General features: G+C 50.0%; 1 protein-coding gene across 7 annotated transcripts in view; it reads right to left on the minus strand.

Annotated features, from left to right (window-relative positions):
• Positions 1-1,822: 1,822 nt before the first annotated feature.
• Positions 1,823-12,015, minus strand: part of FAM168A (family with sequence similarity 168 member A) — a 240,668-nt gene continuing 230,475 nt past the window's right edge. For 6 of the 7 annotated variants that reach the window (XM_004768087.3, XM_004768086.3, XM_004768085.3 and 3 more), the window contains 4 exons: positions 11,512-11,654; positions 9,828-10,002; positions 8,226-8,356; positions 1,823-7,526 (listed from right to left, as the gene is read on the minus strand). In XM_004768087.3, coding sequence (XP_004768144.1) covers positions 8,244-8,356; positions 9,828-10,002; positions 11,512-11,654 — 431 coding nt within the window. In that variant the 3' untranslated portion in view covers positions 1,823-7,526; positions 8,226-8,243. Of the gene's footprint in view, positions 7,527-8,225; positions 8,357-8,443; positions 8,610-9,827; positions 10,003-11,511; positions 11,655-12,015 lie in introns of those variants that run through there. The other variant, XM_045071464.1, reaches the window with a different exon arrangement.

The following is a 12,015-nucleotide window of genomic DNA, read 5'->3' on the forward strand; positions in this document are numbered from 1 at the left end:
AGGCTGGGTCTGGGCTTCCCAGGCCGGGTAAGAAAGACCCCCACCATGGTGCTGGGCTCTGGGGTAGTAAGAACAGTTCCCCTCCAGCACCACCCCCTCATTGTCTGTTTGCTGGAAGGTGAAACTAGAACTCTGGCCTAAATTTCTTCACCTGTCCCATGTGGCCAGCTCCCAAAAGGATGGGATTAGTTGCTGAGGGATCAGGTAGAGGTATAGCCAATGTCCTTGGCCTTCAGGGCCCGCACCCTCAGCTGGAAGTTTTCCTGGCTTGTCCCCTCCTAGGCGTGCCCCCTCTGAATCCTGGCAGCCCTGGGAGCTGGAGGACAAGCTGGGGCACTGGGCTGAGGGGAGTTCTGAGTATGACTTCGCCTAACTCCACCCATCGCGCCAAGGACCAGACAAATGAGGATGAGGGCCCAGATCTCCATCTCCCTGCCTGCTCCTGGCCCTCAGTCCTACCACTGTGACCTGGAGTTGAGTCCCTGGAGAAAATCCCTTTCCTGCCCTAGTGAAACTGTTGACACAACCCGACAAAGTCTGTGGCCAAAGATGCCTTTGGCTTCCACATGTGACAGAGCCTTCCACTGCACAAGGGAGGAAGAATGAGTTCCCTGTCAGAGGACAGGTGGGGATACTGGGGGGCATGCTGCAGAGGCACAGGGCACGGGGTGCCAGAAAGGGCTGGGGTGCTTAGGAGTCCTGAACTGTAATTACAGCTCCGGTGTGGGCCAGGTCAGTCAGCCTTGAGGGCTTTCCAGTTGAGGAGGTTGAACATTTAGAGGCTGGTAGAGCGTGGATGGTCCGGGTCAGGCCCTGGGAGGGAATGGTGGCCACAATGACCAGGAAGAGAAGCAGGGGCCTGGGCTAGAGCAGTGCCTTTGCCCAGAGGGGAGAGGAGGAAGAGATGCAGGATAGACACTGACAGCATGTGACTATTTGGATGGAGACCACCTGACCTCCCATGATAGTCATTCTGTGACTGTAAACCTATAAGCACTTCCCTTGGTTTCCCACCTGACAAATTTACCTGTGTTTAAGTAAACACAGAAACTGCCGCCTCCAGGGTGGGCAGAATGTGGGACTCAGTGCCTGGGCTGTGGAGCCAGACTAAGTGTTAGCTCCAACTATGAACCTTGAGCTCAAGCTCTGTGACCTGGGCCAAGGTACTTACTCTCCTTGGCTGCCCCCTCTCCACAGGCTCACCAACCACTGGGCTGTGAGATTAGGAGAGTTACTAAACATAAAGCACAGTGCTGGCCCCATGGGAGGCCCTCAGCAGATGGCAGCTCTCATCATTCACGACCACCTCCCCCCCAGCTCCCGTATCACCCACCTTAGTTCAGGTGCTGATGGCTACTTCCCAGGCCCCTCAGCTGAATCCCAGTGAAGGCCTGCTAAGCCTGTGGGGAGATGCACCACAGGTGTTATCTGACTGGTGAAAACAAGTTCAGAATGAGCTTGGGAAGAAACCCAGGGGATTCACTAGCCTAAGAGATGAGCTGTGTCTCCCTGCCCCAAAAACCACCAGTCTGGTCACCCCGGACTTTTTTTTTTTTTTTTGGAAACTTTTTTTTTTTTTTTTTTTAATAGTTATTGAATGTTCTACAGCTTACAGTAAATATCATAGTTACAAATTCTTGGCTTCAATCTTTCAGAGTGATCACTATCTGATCTTCAAAACAAAACGAAACAAAAACCCAAAAGAATCCAAAACAACAAAACAAAACCAGATTTACACTTCATACACACAAGGCAAGGCCATGGGGCTTTCCAATCTTTACACTCCAGGCTGTGTTTTGTTCTTTGATCAAACTACTTGGAAGACACCGGTCAAAGGTTTATTATTATTTTAAATGTTTTTCTTTTTTAAAATGTGAGTTCCAATAAAATTTAAAAATTAGATTCCAACCTGTAGATTAAAATGAATTAAAAAATACAAAATCATATACAATGCTCTTACAGGGATGTTAACATGCCACGAGAACAGGCTTCTCTGTCATGTGATATGAAATAGGGATGAAATAGTCAGGAGATGGGGACAGACCCTTGGGTCTTTAAAGGTCATTATAGACAACTTCCAAGTTGCTAGAGGCCTGGCCTTACCTCCCCTTGGGTAAGGAGGAGGAGCTGGAGTCCCCCCCAGAGCCATGTGTTCTGGCTGGCCCGAGAAGATGGTCTGTGGGCATTCCCACTCTTTCCCTGCCTCACAGGCATGAGGAGGAAGGCTAGAACCTCAAGATGCTGGTCTTGCTGGGGTCAGGCCCAAAGTTTCACCCATTTGACTCCTAAGGGCTGGTACTTATCTGCAAAGCTGTTCTAACTGTTCTCTTCAGGAAAGAGAGTACACACTTCAGGAGCTGGGATGGGTATCGGGCCTCACCACCATAACATGAATGCCCAGGGACTATGGATACAGCCTCGGAAAACAAAGGTTCTCGTTTCCCTTTCTGGCTTTGTGGCGGCCAGTCCCAACCCCTGTGTTCCTCCCTTGGCCACTGGACTGGACTCAACAGCATGCAAGATATAAAATAACCATTGGGAAAAACTGAGGGAACGGGGCCCAAGTCTGGCTCAGGCAAATTTGGCTACGGAATGTTGAAGCTGGCCTGCCAGGCAGGAATTTTGAAGGCTGGGTCCTGGAACCATGTAATATTTAACTTCAGGAACAAGTTTTCTAGGAGACAGGAACACAGGTGAAGGACCACAGTCTGCCTGGCACGCCCATGGGAGCCTGAACTCAAGACGCTCAGGTACGGAATCGATGGTTAGCCTGGCTGGGTTTCCTTGCTGTGATCTTGCTTTTGGGAGGGGCCTGGATTCCCCTGGGGCTGTGCACCTGCACGGAGATGGTCTCCTACCTGCCCGCTCGACTGCCTGACCTGCCCCTCTCTGAAGCTTGGCAAGCAGATGGGACTGCATACTCTGTAGGGACATGGTAGAATACAGGATGGAAAAGCAGAGCTTCCATGTATCTTCACTCAGCTGCAACGGTGACCTCTAAGTGATTAATCCAGCCAGAGTGCTATAACTAAAACCACACAAAGATTAAGACCCATGCCCTCCGGGCCTTCCTTCTCTGCCCATGGAGCAGAGCTAAGGATTCTGATATGCGGGGCCCCAGGCTTGGCGACCAAGGGGCCTGCCCTACTTTTATGTTCCATGTGATTCATTTCTGAATGCCACTCAGAACAAAGGACGCCCCCCCCCGCCCCCAGCTCTCTGGAAGTAGTAAATCTCAAACTTGGAACAATTTGGGTGGCCAGGGGTAAGAGCTAAGATAGAGTAAGAACTCTTTGGTCCTGGTTCTCATTTGTGGGAAAAGCAAGCCCAGGAATTGAAGTCCGATGTGCTTTTGGCCATTCAGGGCTATACCAGGTCCCCTGGGAGTGCCAACTCACTGCATGTGGACAGTGGGCAGGCTTTCCAGAGTCAGAAAGCATGGGTGTACAGGGTCTTTCAATGGACAGATACCTGGAGCTACCCTTGAATGTGGCTTTAGTCCTAGGCATTATTACCCCAAAGTGTTTTGTTCAAGTTAGGCCTTTTGTTGCCAATTTTCATCCTCCTGGTGCTGCCAGGGTCCTCAAGGCCTGCCCATCATAAAAATCTCAGCTGAGAGGACTGAGCTCCCCAGATCTCTAGGGAGTCTTCCTCTGTTTGGGGCAGACAGCTCAACCCTTCTTCACTGCCTGCCACCGAGACCCAGCAGGTGACAGATGCCAGCTGAAAGAGCAGAGAATTTGAAGGGTCAAATTTGGGCTCCTTCTCTTAACTGTATGACTTTTGTCAAATCTCTTAAGCCTTCTCCCCCCACCACCAAGTAAGTTCTAGGCCCAACGTGGGGCTTTAACTCCTGACCCTGAGATCAAGAGTCCCATGCTCTACCAACTGAGCCAGCCAGGTGCCCCAAGTCTCCTAAGCCTTCTGAGACTTAGTCTTTCCCACGTGTAAAGTGAGGATTTGGCAATCATGTCAAAGTACTTTGTACATTAAAAAAAAAAAAAAAAAACCTATGGATAGGTGAACCCATGGGTATTGAACTTGGCCTTGTTCAATATTTAGCTAAGGGGATATACACTTTAGGGTCAGTGCCAAGAGAGAAGAGCTGTAGCAACTGTCCTGTCTGAAGAAAACATTACGTTTTTTCATAAAGTGGCAACAAGGTTATGTTCTGACCACTTGGGGGCACTCCAGACTCCAGATTCCTGGGCCCTAGGCTGTTGAGAGGGAGTCAGGGAGAAGCTGGGAAAACCAAGAGGACAGTCTACTGACTGGAACCACCAATGCCCCTAACCCCAGCCACCAAGCTTGTGGTGCTGGGGTGGGGGAGACAGCGGAGAGGCGTTTGCATGCCGCTGCCACCTTTGTAGCTATGTCTTGTGGGCACACCCCTTGTCCTCTCTGGCTTGCTGGCCTTCCTACAGTGACACAGCCTTTCCAGCTGACCTTCTGTCCAGCTTTGCCATTGGGCCATCCAGTACTTTCGGATGCTGCCCAGCAGATGCTTATGATCCTACCAGGAATGTTCCTCCTGCCCGAGGCACACTATTGCCCCTGCTCTCCTGGACTAACTCCCTTTGCGATGACTCCCTAAGCTTGGCTAGGCTTGTGGATCTCCGTCAAAGCAAGCAGGGGAGGCCAGCAGAACTGGGGGTCTACTACAGATACTGAGAAAGGGGTGCTGGACTTGGGATCTTCCAGACCACGGCTTTTCTGCACCTTTTTGCCTCGGGGCCTGTCTTTGATCTGGAATTACATACTAGGGCAAAGAGGGGGTGCAGAGCACAGACGCTTCAGTCCACAAGCCTTTGTGTGGAATCTGACTGGAGGGAAAGCGGACAAACTGGGATTCGGGTGGCTGTGACACTGATAAACAAGTCTCTTTGCTTTCCCAAGTCTCCGTGTCCCCATGGATCAAATGGGAGGAATACTCTATTTCACAGGGTTAAGCCAGACGAATGGATGTGAAATTGCTTTGTGAACTGTGAGGTACTAGATGTTAGTTTTTACTTACTGGTATAGAAAGAACAAAAGTAATTAGGTCATTCCTAGGTCTCCTTTTTACCTCCTCTCTGTGGTTCTAGCCAGCTCACCTAGACGCAGCAGGGTTCAGAGAAGCCTATTAAGACACTAGCATTCTGCTCACACTGACAAGTTCCCTTTCCTTCTAGAAGCAGTTTCCTCATTTGTTCAATGGGTGCAAGAACTCCGACCCGCCTCTTTCTCAGGGCCAGTAAAATAAATGCTGGGAAGCACTCTGAAATCTATGGTGCACCTGACAAACACAGAGGTTTCCTATTATTATCATTAGTAGTATTTTGGCATTTTCCATACACAAATGACATAATCTAGAACAACCTTCACCCACCCTTACAAAACCAAAGAGTAGGAGGAGGTATTTGCAAAAAATGGATTAACACTGGAAAACTGTTGTTTTAAAATGAAACCCCATCAGCACCCTAGAACAGACCATTTAGAATAGCTAGGTTTCTCCTTACTGGTCCTGCAGTTTCCTGGAAGGCCAAGAAGGTAGGTCCCCCAATTCCTGGCTCTCAGTTGGATGCTGATGGGCTCTGCCCTCCTGGGAATGGCCAGACAGCCTCTGAGGTCCTTCTGGCTCAAGTTTCCTGAATTTTTTTCCTCCTTTAAGGGAGACATGGGAGGTATAGGTAGGAGTATGTCCAAGTATGCATGAATTTAAAATGAAAAGGGTTATTTAGAAGTCCCAAATGCTATCAATGATCCCATTTTGTACAATAAAATGTTCCTGCACCCCTCCATCCCCAAAGGGGCTGCTGGCCCAGCCAGAAGCCGGGTACAGGGGACAGTTCTGGGACAGTGGGCTCCAGGCTGAGACTAGCCATGATTCCTGACTCAGAAGTTCCTCTTCTCCCATGAGAGCCCCTGTTTCCTGGGTCTCATCCTTGTCCTCCTCTCTTCTCAGGATGAGGGGCTACTGTTCTAAAAGCATAGATTCTCCTTTTCAGCCAGCCCACTTGCTCCTTCTAGGACTGGAGTCCGGTATAGAATGAAAGTTCCAGATGTCTTCCCAGAATTTCCGAATGCTATTTCCTCATTTGCAATTTCTGTTCCTGCCATCTGCCCCCATGTGACCTCTGCCCAGTCTTCAACCCCCTCCTTTGGAATCCATGGAGGAAAAGAGCAGAAACCAAAGCCCAGAGACTGTTCCAGAGTTCACCAGGTGTGGGGGCTGCTGACTTAATTTTTACAAAACGAAGCTAATCCATCCCTAGGTAAAGTTTTGTGGGTAACATGCCCCTAGGTAGGAAGGCTGCATTTAATGCTAATTTACTGCAAGATCTAGGGAAGTCCTTTCATCTTCTCTGGGCCTCAGCTTCCTCATCAATCAAACAGGGGAATGGATGAGATGATTGCTAAGGTCCCTTCAGTTCCATGAGTCTATGAAATGTTTATTGCTATTGCTTTTCCTTCACTATCCTGACCTTCAGAGCTGCCAGCACCCACCTGGAATGTGGTTCCTTCACTTTGGCCGTGAATGGCACAAGGTAACCAAGAGCCCTATGGACAGACTGGTGAGCCCTGGCACCGGGAAGGGCAGAGAGTAGGGAGAGAAGTGCCACAGGTTCCCACTCTAATCAGGAGGAAGCATCTTATCAGAGTGGGTCCACGTGGGCTCAGGGGCCAAGGTCTGGATTACATAGGGCACCTGGCCTTCCAAGGCTTTGGGAGGCTGAGATACCATCTCCCTGCAGCTGCTTGGCAGGTCTGAGGTCAAAATTACCTTTTGAGGAAGTGCCAGGTCAGTTAACAACACTGTGCAAATCAGAGGGTCCAGGCCCAGACAATTTGGCCAGAGACCTTACAAAACCAAAGCCAGCAGGCAAGCACCTCTCTTCCCTCTTTCCCTCCCACAGTTCCCCCCCCCCACCCTCCCTCAAGGTCTCCCAAAGAAAGAATCTGGTTTTCCCAGGTTCTCACCTGGGGTATTAAGCTGCTATGAACACTCCTACCTAATCAGGTGGTTCTGTTCTTGGTCTGTTGCGATGGTTCTCAGAAGACTTTCCTTTGCATTAGGACATGGCCATGTCCTCAAATAATCTTGCTTAGGAAAAATAAATGAACTTGCTCAACAGCTCTGAGTTTCTACCCTGGACCCGAGGGCCACATGTGTTATGCTCGTCAAAGGAAATCACACCTTCAGCTGAACCATTGCAATAAACCCCACTCTCTGCCTGCCACTAGACTGGGGTCCCCAGGGACCAGATGCTTGGGGAAGGAGAGAAGAGCAAAGAGGATGTGCCTGGTCAAGAGGAGGAGATAGACCTGGAAGGGTAGCGGCTAAGAAGGGGACAGTGGGGAGAGGCAGGAGATTAGAAAAAGCAGCTTTTACAAAAACCAAAAATAAAACCAAAACCGTTAAAGATGCATAAAGTGACCCTTGCACTTCCGTTGTCTCTTCTTGCAAATAGAGGTGGTGCTGCTAGGGGACTGCTCCAGCACCTGTGTAAGACTTGAGTAGTTGCATACAATGTGTGACTCCAGATCTGAGGAAGGAAGGGGAGAGCCATTAGTGACAATGATATTCCTGAGGCCACTTCAGGAAGCCGCTGGATCCCATCCTGTGCCCTACAAGGAGCCCTTTGTGCCTTCCTGGTGGAGCTGCTTGCTTCTCATCCAGTACCAAGAGCTCCTGGAGGAGGTGGAGGGCAGGGGAGATCAGGAGAGAGGGCAGAGGATTTAACAGTGACATCCCTGGAGCCCTGAGGTTCACTGGCTCTGCCTTGGGAGCTGTGGTGAGGGTGGGGGTGGGGTGCGGTCTGGAAGGAAGCTGGTGGGTGAGGGGCAGTGGCCCAAAGTCTCTCTCTGATTAAGCTAAGGCTTCATCTGAACAATGAGGCTCAGAGTTAAAGGAAGTCTTAAGACTAGAGTACTAGAGGACTGAAGTCCTCCTAGTTTAGGTGTGTTGAACTATGTATTTATCTGTAAAATAGAGCTAAAAATCCTCATTCAGAGAGCTACCATAATAAGGATTATGACATAACATATGTAAAGTTTATCTAGAATACATGCAAAGTCACAGCTGTCCTTGACAGTGGTATTACTGAACATGGAACAGGAAAGCAGCTGGTGACTGTCACTGGCCCCTGCAGACACCTGTGCTGTAGACCAGGCCAGGGGCTTTGCTAGGGGCAATCCTGGTATTTGGTCACCCTCCTACTTCTCCCAGCCCAGACCCCACTCACTTGGATGGGCTGCAGGCTTTACCAGTGCGGGGGCACATAGCTGTACGCAGGGGTCCCTTGGGCCCTGTATGTTGGCATGGAGACGGGGTGTGCCCCGATCGCGGTGTGCTGGGGTGCAGTCAGCAGGGTACCTGAGTATCCAAAGAGAAGAGTAAACCCAATGAGGCCATCCCAGGGCACTGGGATGATGAGGATGAAGTCATGGCCTTTCATATAGCTGCTCCCCAACCTGGGCCCCCACCTCCCGACCTGCTCATGAACTGCTGCCCACCCCTCCCACCTTGCCAGGCTTCATCTCCTTAGGGTAAGTTTTGCTGATGCTCCAGGACAGAGTCAATCATCCGTCTTCAGTGGCTTCCTTTTACTCTTCTTTGTATGCTCCTCCTATTCTACCGAGTGGAAACTGTTGGTTTATATGGTTGTATTTACCCCTAGCCCTGCTGTTGCTAAAGGCGGGGCTCTTATCTGTCAATAACTGGTCCCCAGGACCAGAACAAGGCTGGCACCAAGCAGATAATCAATAGCTTACTGACCTGATCTGGGGAAAGAGGCCTCAACAACCCCTTACATTAGGGGCAGAATAAAATCCCAGCTCTCACCTCCCATCCATTAGACCCCTGGTACTCTCTTCCCTTAAGTGATTGTTTAAAGGCTGGGTCTCAAGGCACCTGGATGGCTCAGCTGGTTAAGCTGCTGCCTTTGGCTCAGGTCATGATCCCAGGGACTTGGGATCAAGCCCCATATTGGGCTCACAGCTCAGCAGAGAGCCTGCTTCTCCCTCTCCCTCTGCCTGCTTATACTCTATCTCTGTGTCAAATAAATAAAAAACCTTAAAAAAAAAAAAAAAGCTGGGTCTCTAAAGGTTATTCATGGCCCTCTTGACATCTCATGCTCTTCTTCTGAATGTCAGCACATCCAGAGACTTCCCTGCTATTCCTGGGGTATTTCTACCCAATCCACAAGATTCCAGATGGACAGGGCTCTGGTGTGATTTCTGAAGTAAGCCAGAAATGGAGAAGGGGCACTCCGTGCCTTACAATCAATTACAGGACAGGGTCTTGAGCTCCTGCCTGCTAAATAACATTGCCTCATGCCCTCCTTTCTGGAACCAGAGTCCAAATACCACCATCCTTCCTCTGAACTATAGCCATCCCACTGAACTACCTACTTCTAGCCTCTACCATCTGACCACACCTCCACCCTGCAGCCAGAGAGTGTTTAAACCAAACCCATCTCCCCCCTGCTTAAACCCCTTTGCTAGCTCCCCTATTCCCTAAAGGAATTTGGGTCTCTCCACTGTGGCTTTACTGACTGCTCCCGCTGCCCCTATTTTTTAAGGGCCTTGGACCATTTCCATTCTGTGAATACACTGTGCTCATGTTCTTTCCACTGCTTTTCCCTCTTCCATTCCTCTGGTTAGCTTCTGTTACCCCTGTAAGACCAAGCTCAATATGTCCTTCTCAGTGAAATCTTCCTCGTCTCTGTAGACAGGGCTCCCAGAACAATTTCTCATGCTATGCTACACTTGATTCCATGATGGTGTTCTCTGGTCTGTCATGAGTTTCGGGAGAAGGGGGACAGCGAAACAGATGCTACCCTCACCTGCTGACATTGCCATGGTGGTGCCGGCCACCATGCCCATGGCCACACCATTGGTCCTGGGGGCAGCAACAGGCGCCGGGTAGATGGCAGAGGGAATGCTGTTGGGCTGGACAACCGTGGTGTGGTGGATGACGTGGGGCTGAGCAGCGTACACCGGCTGTGTGTAGTAGGCTCCCTGGGGGAAAAAAGGCTGAGGTCATACAGGCTTTTGGAGACGTGGGGTAAGATATGGAGAGAGGAGGAAGGAGGGGAGACCTTTCTTCCCAGACCCTATGAGATGGGCTCAGAGGAGCACAGTCCCAGGAACTCAAAGTATGGGCCCCAGTGGGACTCTGCGTCTGTCTTACTACATGACTACAGACAGTTCGGTATCAGGCTCAGCTTCTCGTATGAAAAATAAGGCTCCAACCCTGTCCTGCCTTGCTCCTAGGGCTGTTATGATAATCTGATGGGATAAGAGCCCTGATTTTAATATTTTAAAATGTATGTATCTTATTGCAGTGTGCTTCTACAAGCTGCCTAAAATATAAAGGCAGGAACTATATAGCCCATGAGGAAAGATATGGATGGGGCTGGTGAATTCAGACCACTGTATGCATGCACATGAAGCATTACTAGTAGGACGGTCACACTGGTGTGAGTCCTGCCATCTCACCTATTGGAAACTGTCACAAATTCAAAGCATTTCCTCAGATGTCTCTTACTATTTCCCTAGGCAAAGAGGTAAGGATGGAGACAGAGGTCTGAAGTGACTTCCCACTGCCTAGATCACATGGCTGCTTCCTGCTGCCACAGCCCACAGTCCTACTGACCTTTGTGGGGAGTAGATACAGGCCCCTGGATCGTCTTAATCCCGAGCTTCTCAAATGCCTCTACTAACTTCTGACAGGGGCCGCAGAATATGGGTTTATAATCCCAGAGGTCTGAGAACATAGTGCAAAGCAGCTTACCACAAACAAGAAAAATCCATCTCAGGCCTGTTGTCTTATCTTTCAAAAGTTTCCCATTCTACTCTACAACGTAGCTGTTTTCTAAAGTGTTCTCCTCACTACTTGAAACCTCACAAAGAATGGTGACCCCAGAAAACTGTGCCATGTGCATACTGGACTCACATAGTCCCTATCATAGCATCCCCTCAGAGTATACACTTTGAAGGAGCCCAGATGGGGACATGGAGGCACAGAGAGAGAGAGAGAGTAACTTACTCAAGATCACACAGTGAACTGGTAATAGAGCCTGAGCCCTTACCTCCTCCCTGTTTAGATCATGGACTTTATCAAGGAAGGGTAGATGTGGGGGTTAGGGAGAGAAGCCCAGACACTTTGGGTCTCATCCTTACTCAACTAATAGCTCCTCCTATGTGACCTTGGACAAGTAACTCTCCTCTCTGGGTCTCAGCTTCCCCACTTGTATAAAAAGGAATTGAGCTAGATGATCTCCAGGGGCCCTTGTTCCTCTGACATTCTAGGCTCTGTTAATCTAAATGACTTCATATGTAACCCCTCCAGGAGCTGAGGTGGGGTGAGAGAGTGTGTAGACTACAGGGCTATTGTTTCCATGATATCATAGTAACAACTGGCCAGAGCCATGAACTTGCCTTCCCTCTCTTACTCAGCCACCCCCACCCCACCCACGGCGGTGGCTCCTCCTCCTGAGGTGGGCCCAGGCTTCCAGATGCACCTACCTGGGCATACAGATTCTGCTGGGGGTAGGCACTTCTGATTGGATACATGGCCGTCTGATAGGGGTTGGGTGATGGGGAGTAGGGGGGTGGAGCAGTATTACTCTGGGTCGGTGGGACCTTGTATGGTGTTCCCGCAGTATATCCTGTACCAAGGCAATAAGAGAGACTTCCAATTAGTTGACAGAACAGCATTGTTGTAAGACAGCAGGTCCCAGTCACGACTCCCCAGACAAGGAGGGGCTTTCCAGGCTGGAAACACAGATGAGGACAGAGAACAAGGCTCCACCCAGAAAGCCCTGGGCCCAGAGGCAGCTCCCTCAGTCCTGGTGCACAGGGCTGCATGAGTGATTCTGGCATCTTTTATTTCTCTGGTTCTCAGGGGTATGATCTATAAAATAAAAGGCCGGAACCAGATGATCTCTTAAGGGACCGCTGCAGCATGGATGGTCTGGGATTCTGTCTGTGTACCAGGAGATGGGCATGTGTGCACAGACAGAGGGAGAG

The sequence above is a fragment of the Mustela putorius genome, unplaced genomic scaffold, assembly GCF_011764305.1.
Source record: "Mustela putorius furo isolate JIRA1106 unplaced genomic scaffold, ASM1176430v1.1 tig00003987_pilon_pilon_pilon, whole genome shotgun sequence".
NCBI classification, from domain to species: Eukaryota; Metazoa; Chordata; class Mammalia; order Carnivora; family Mustelidae; genus Mustela; species Mustela putorius.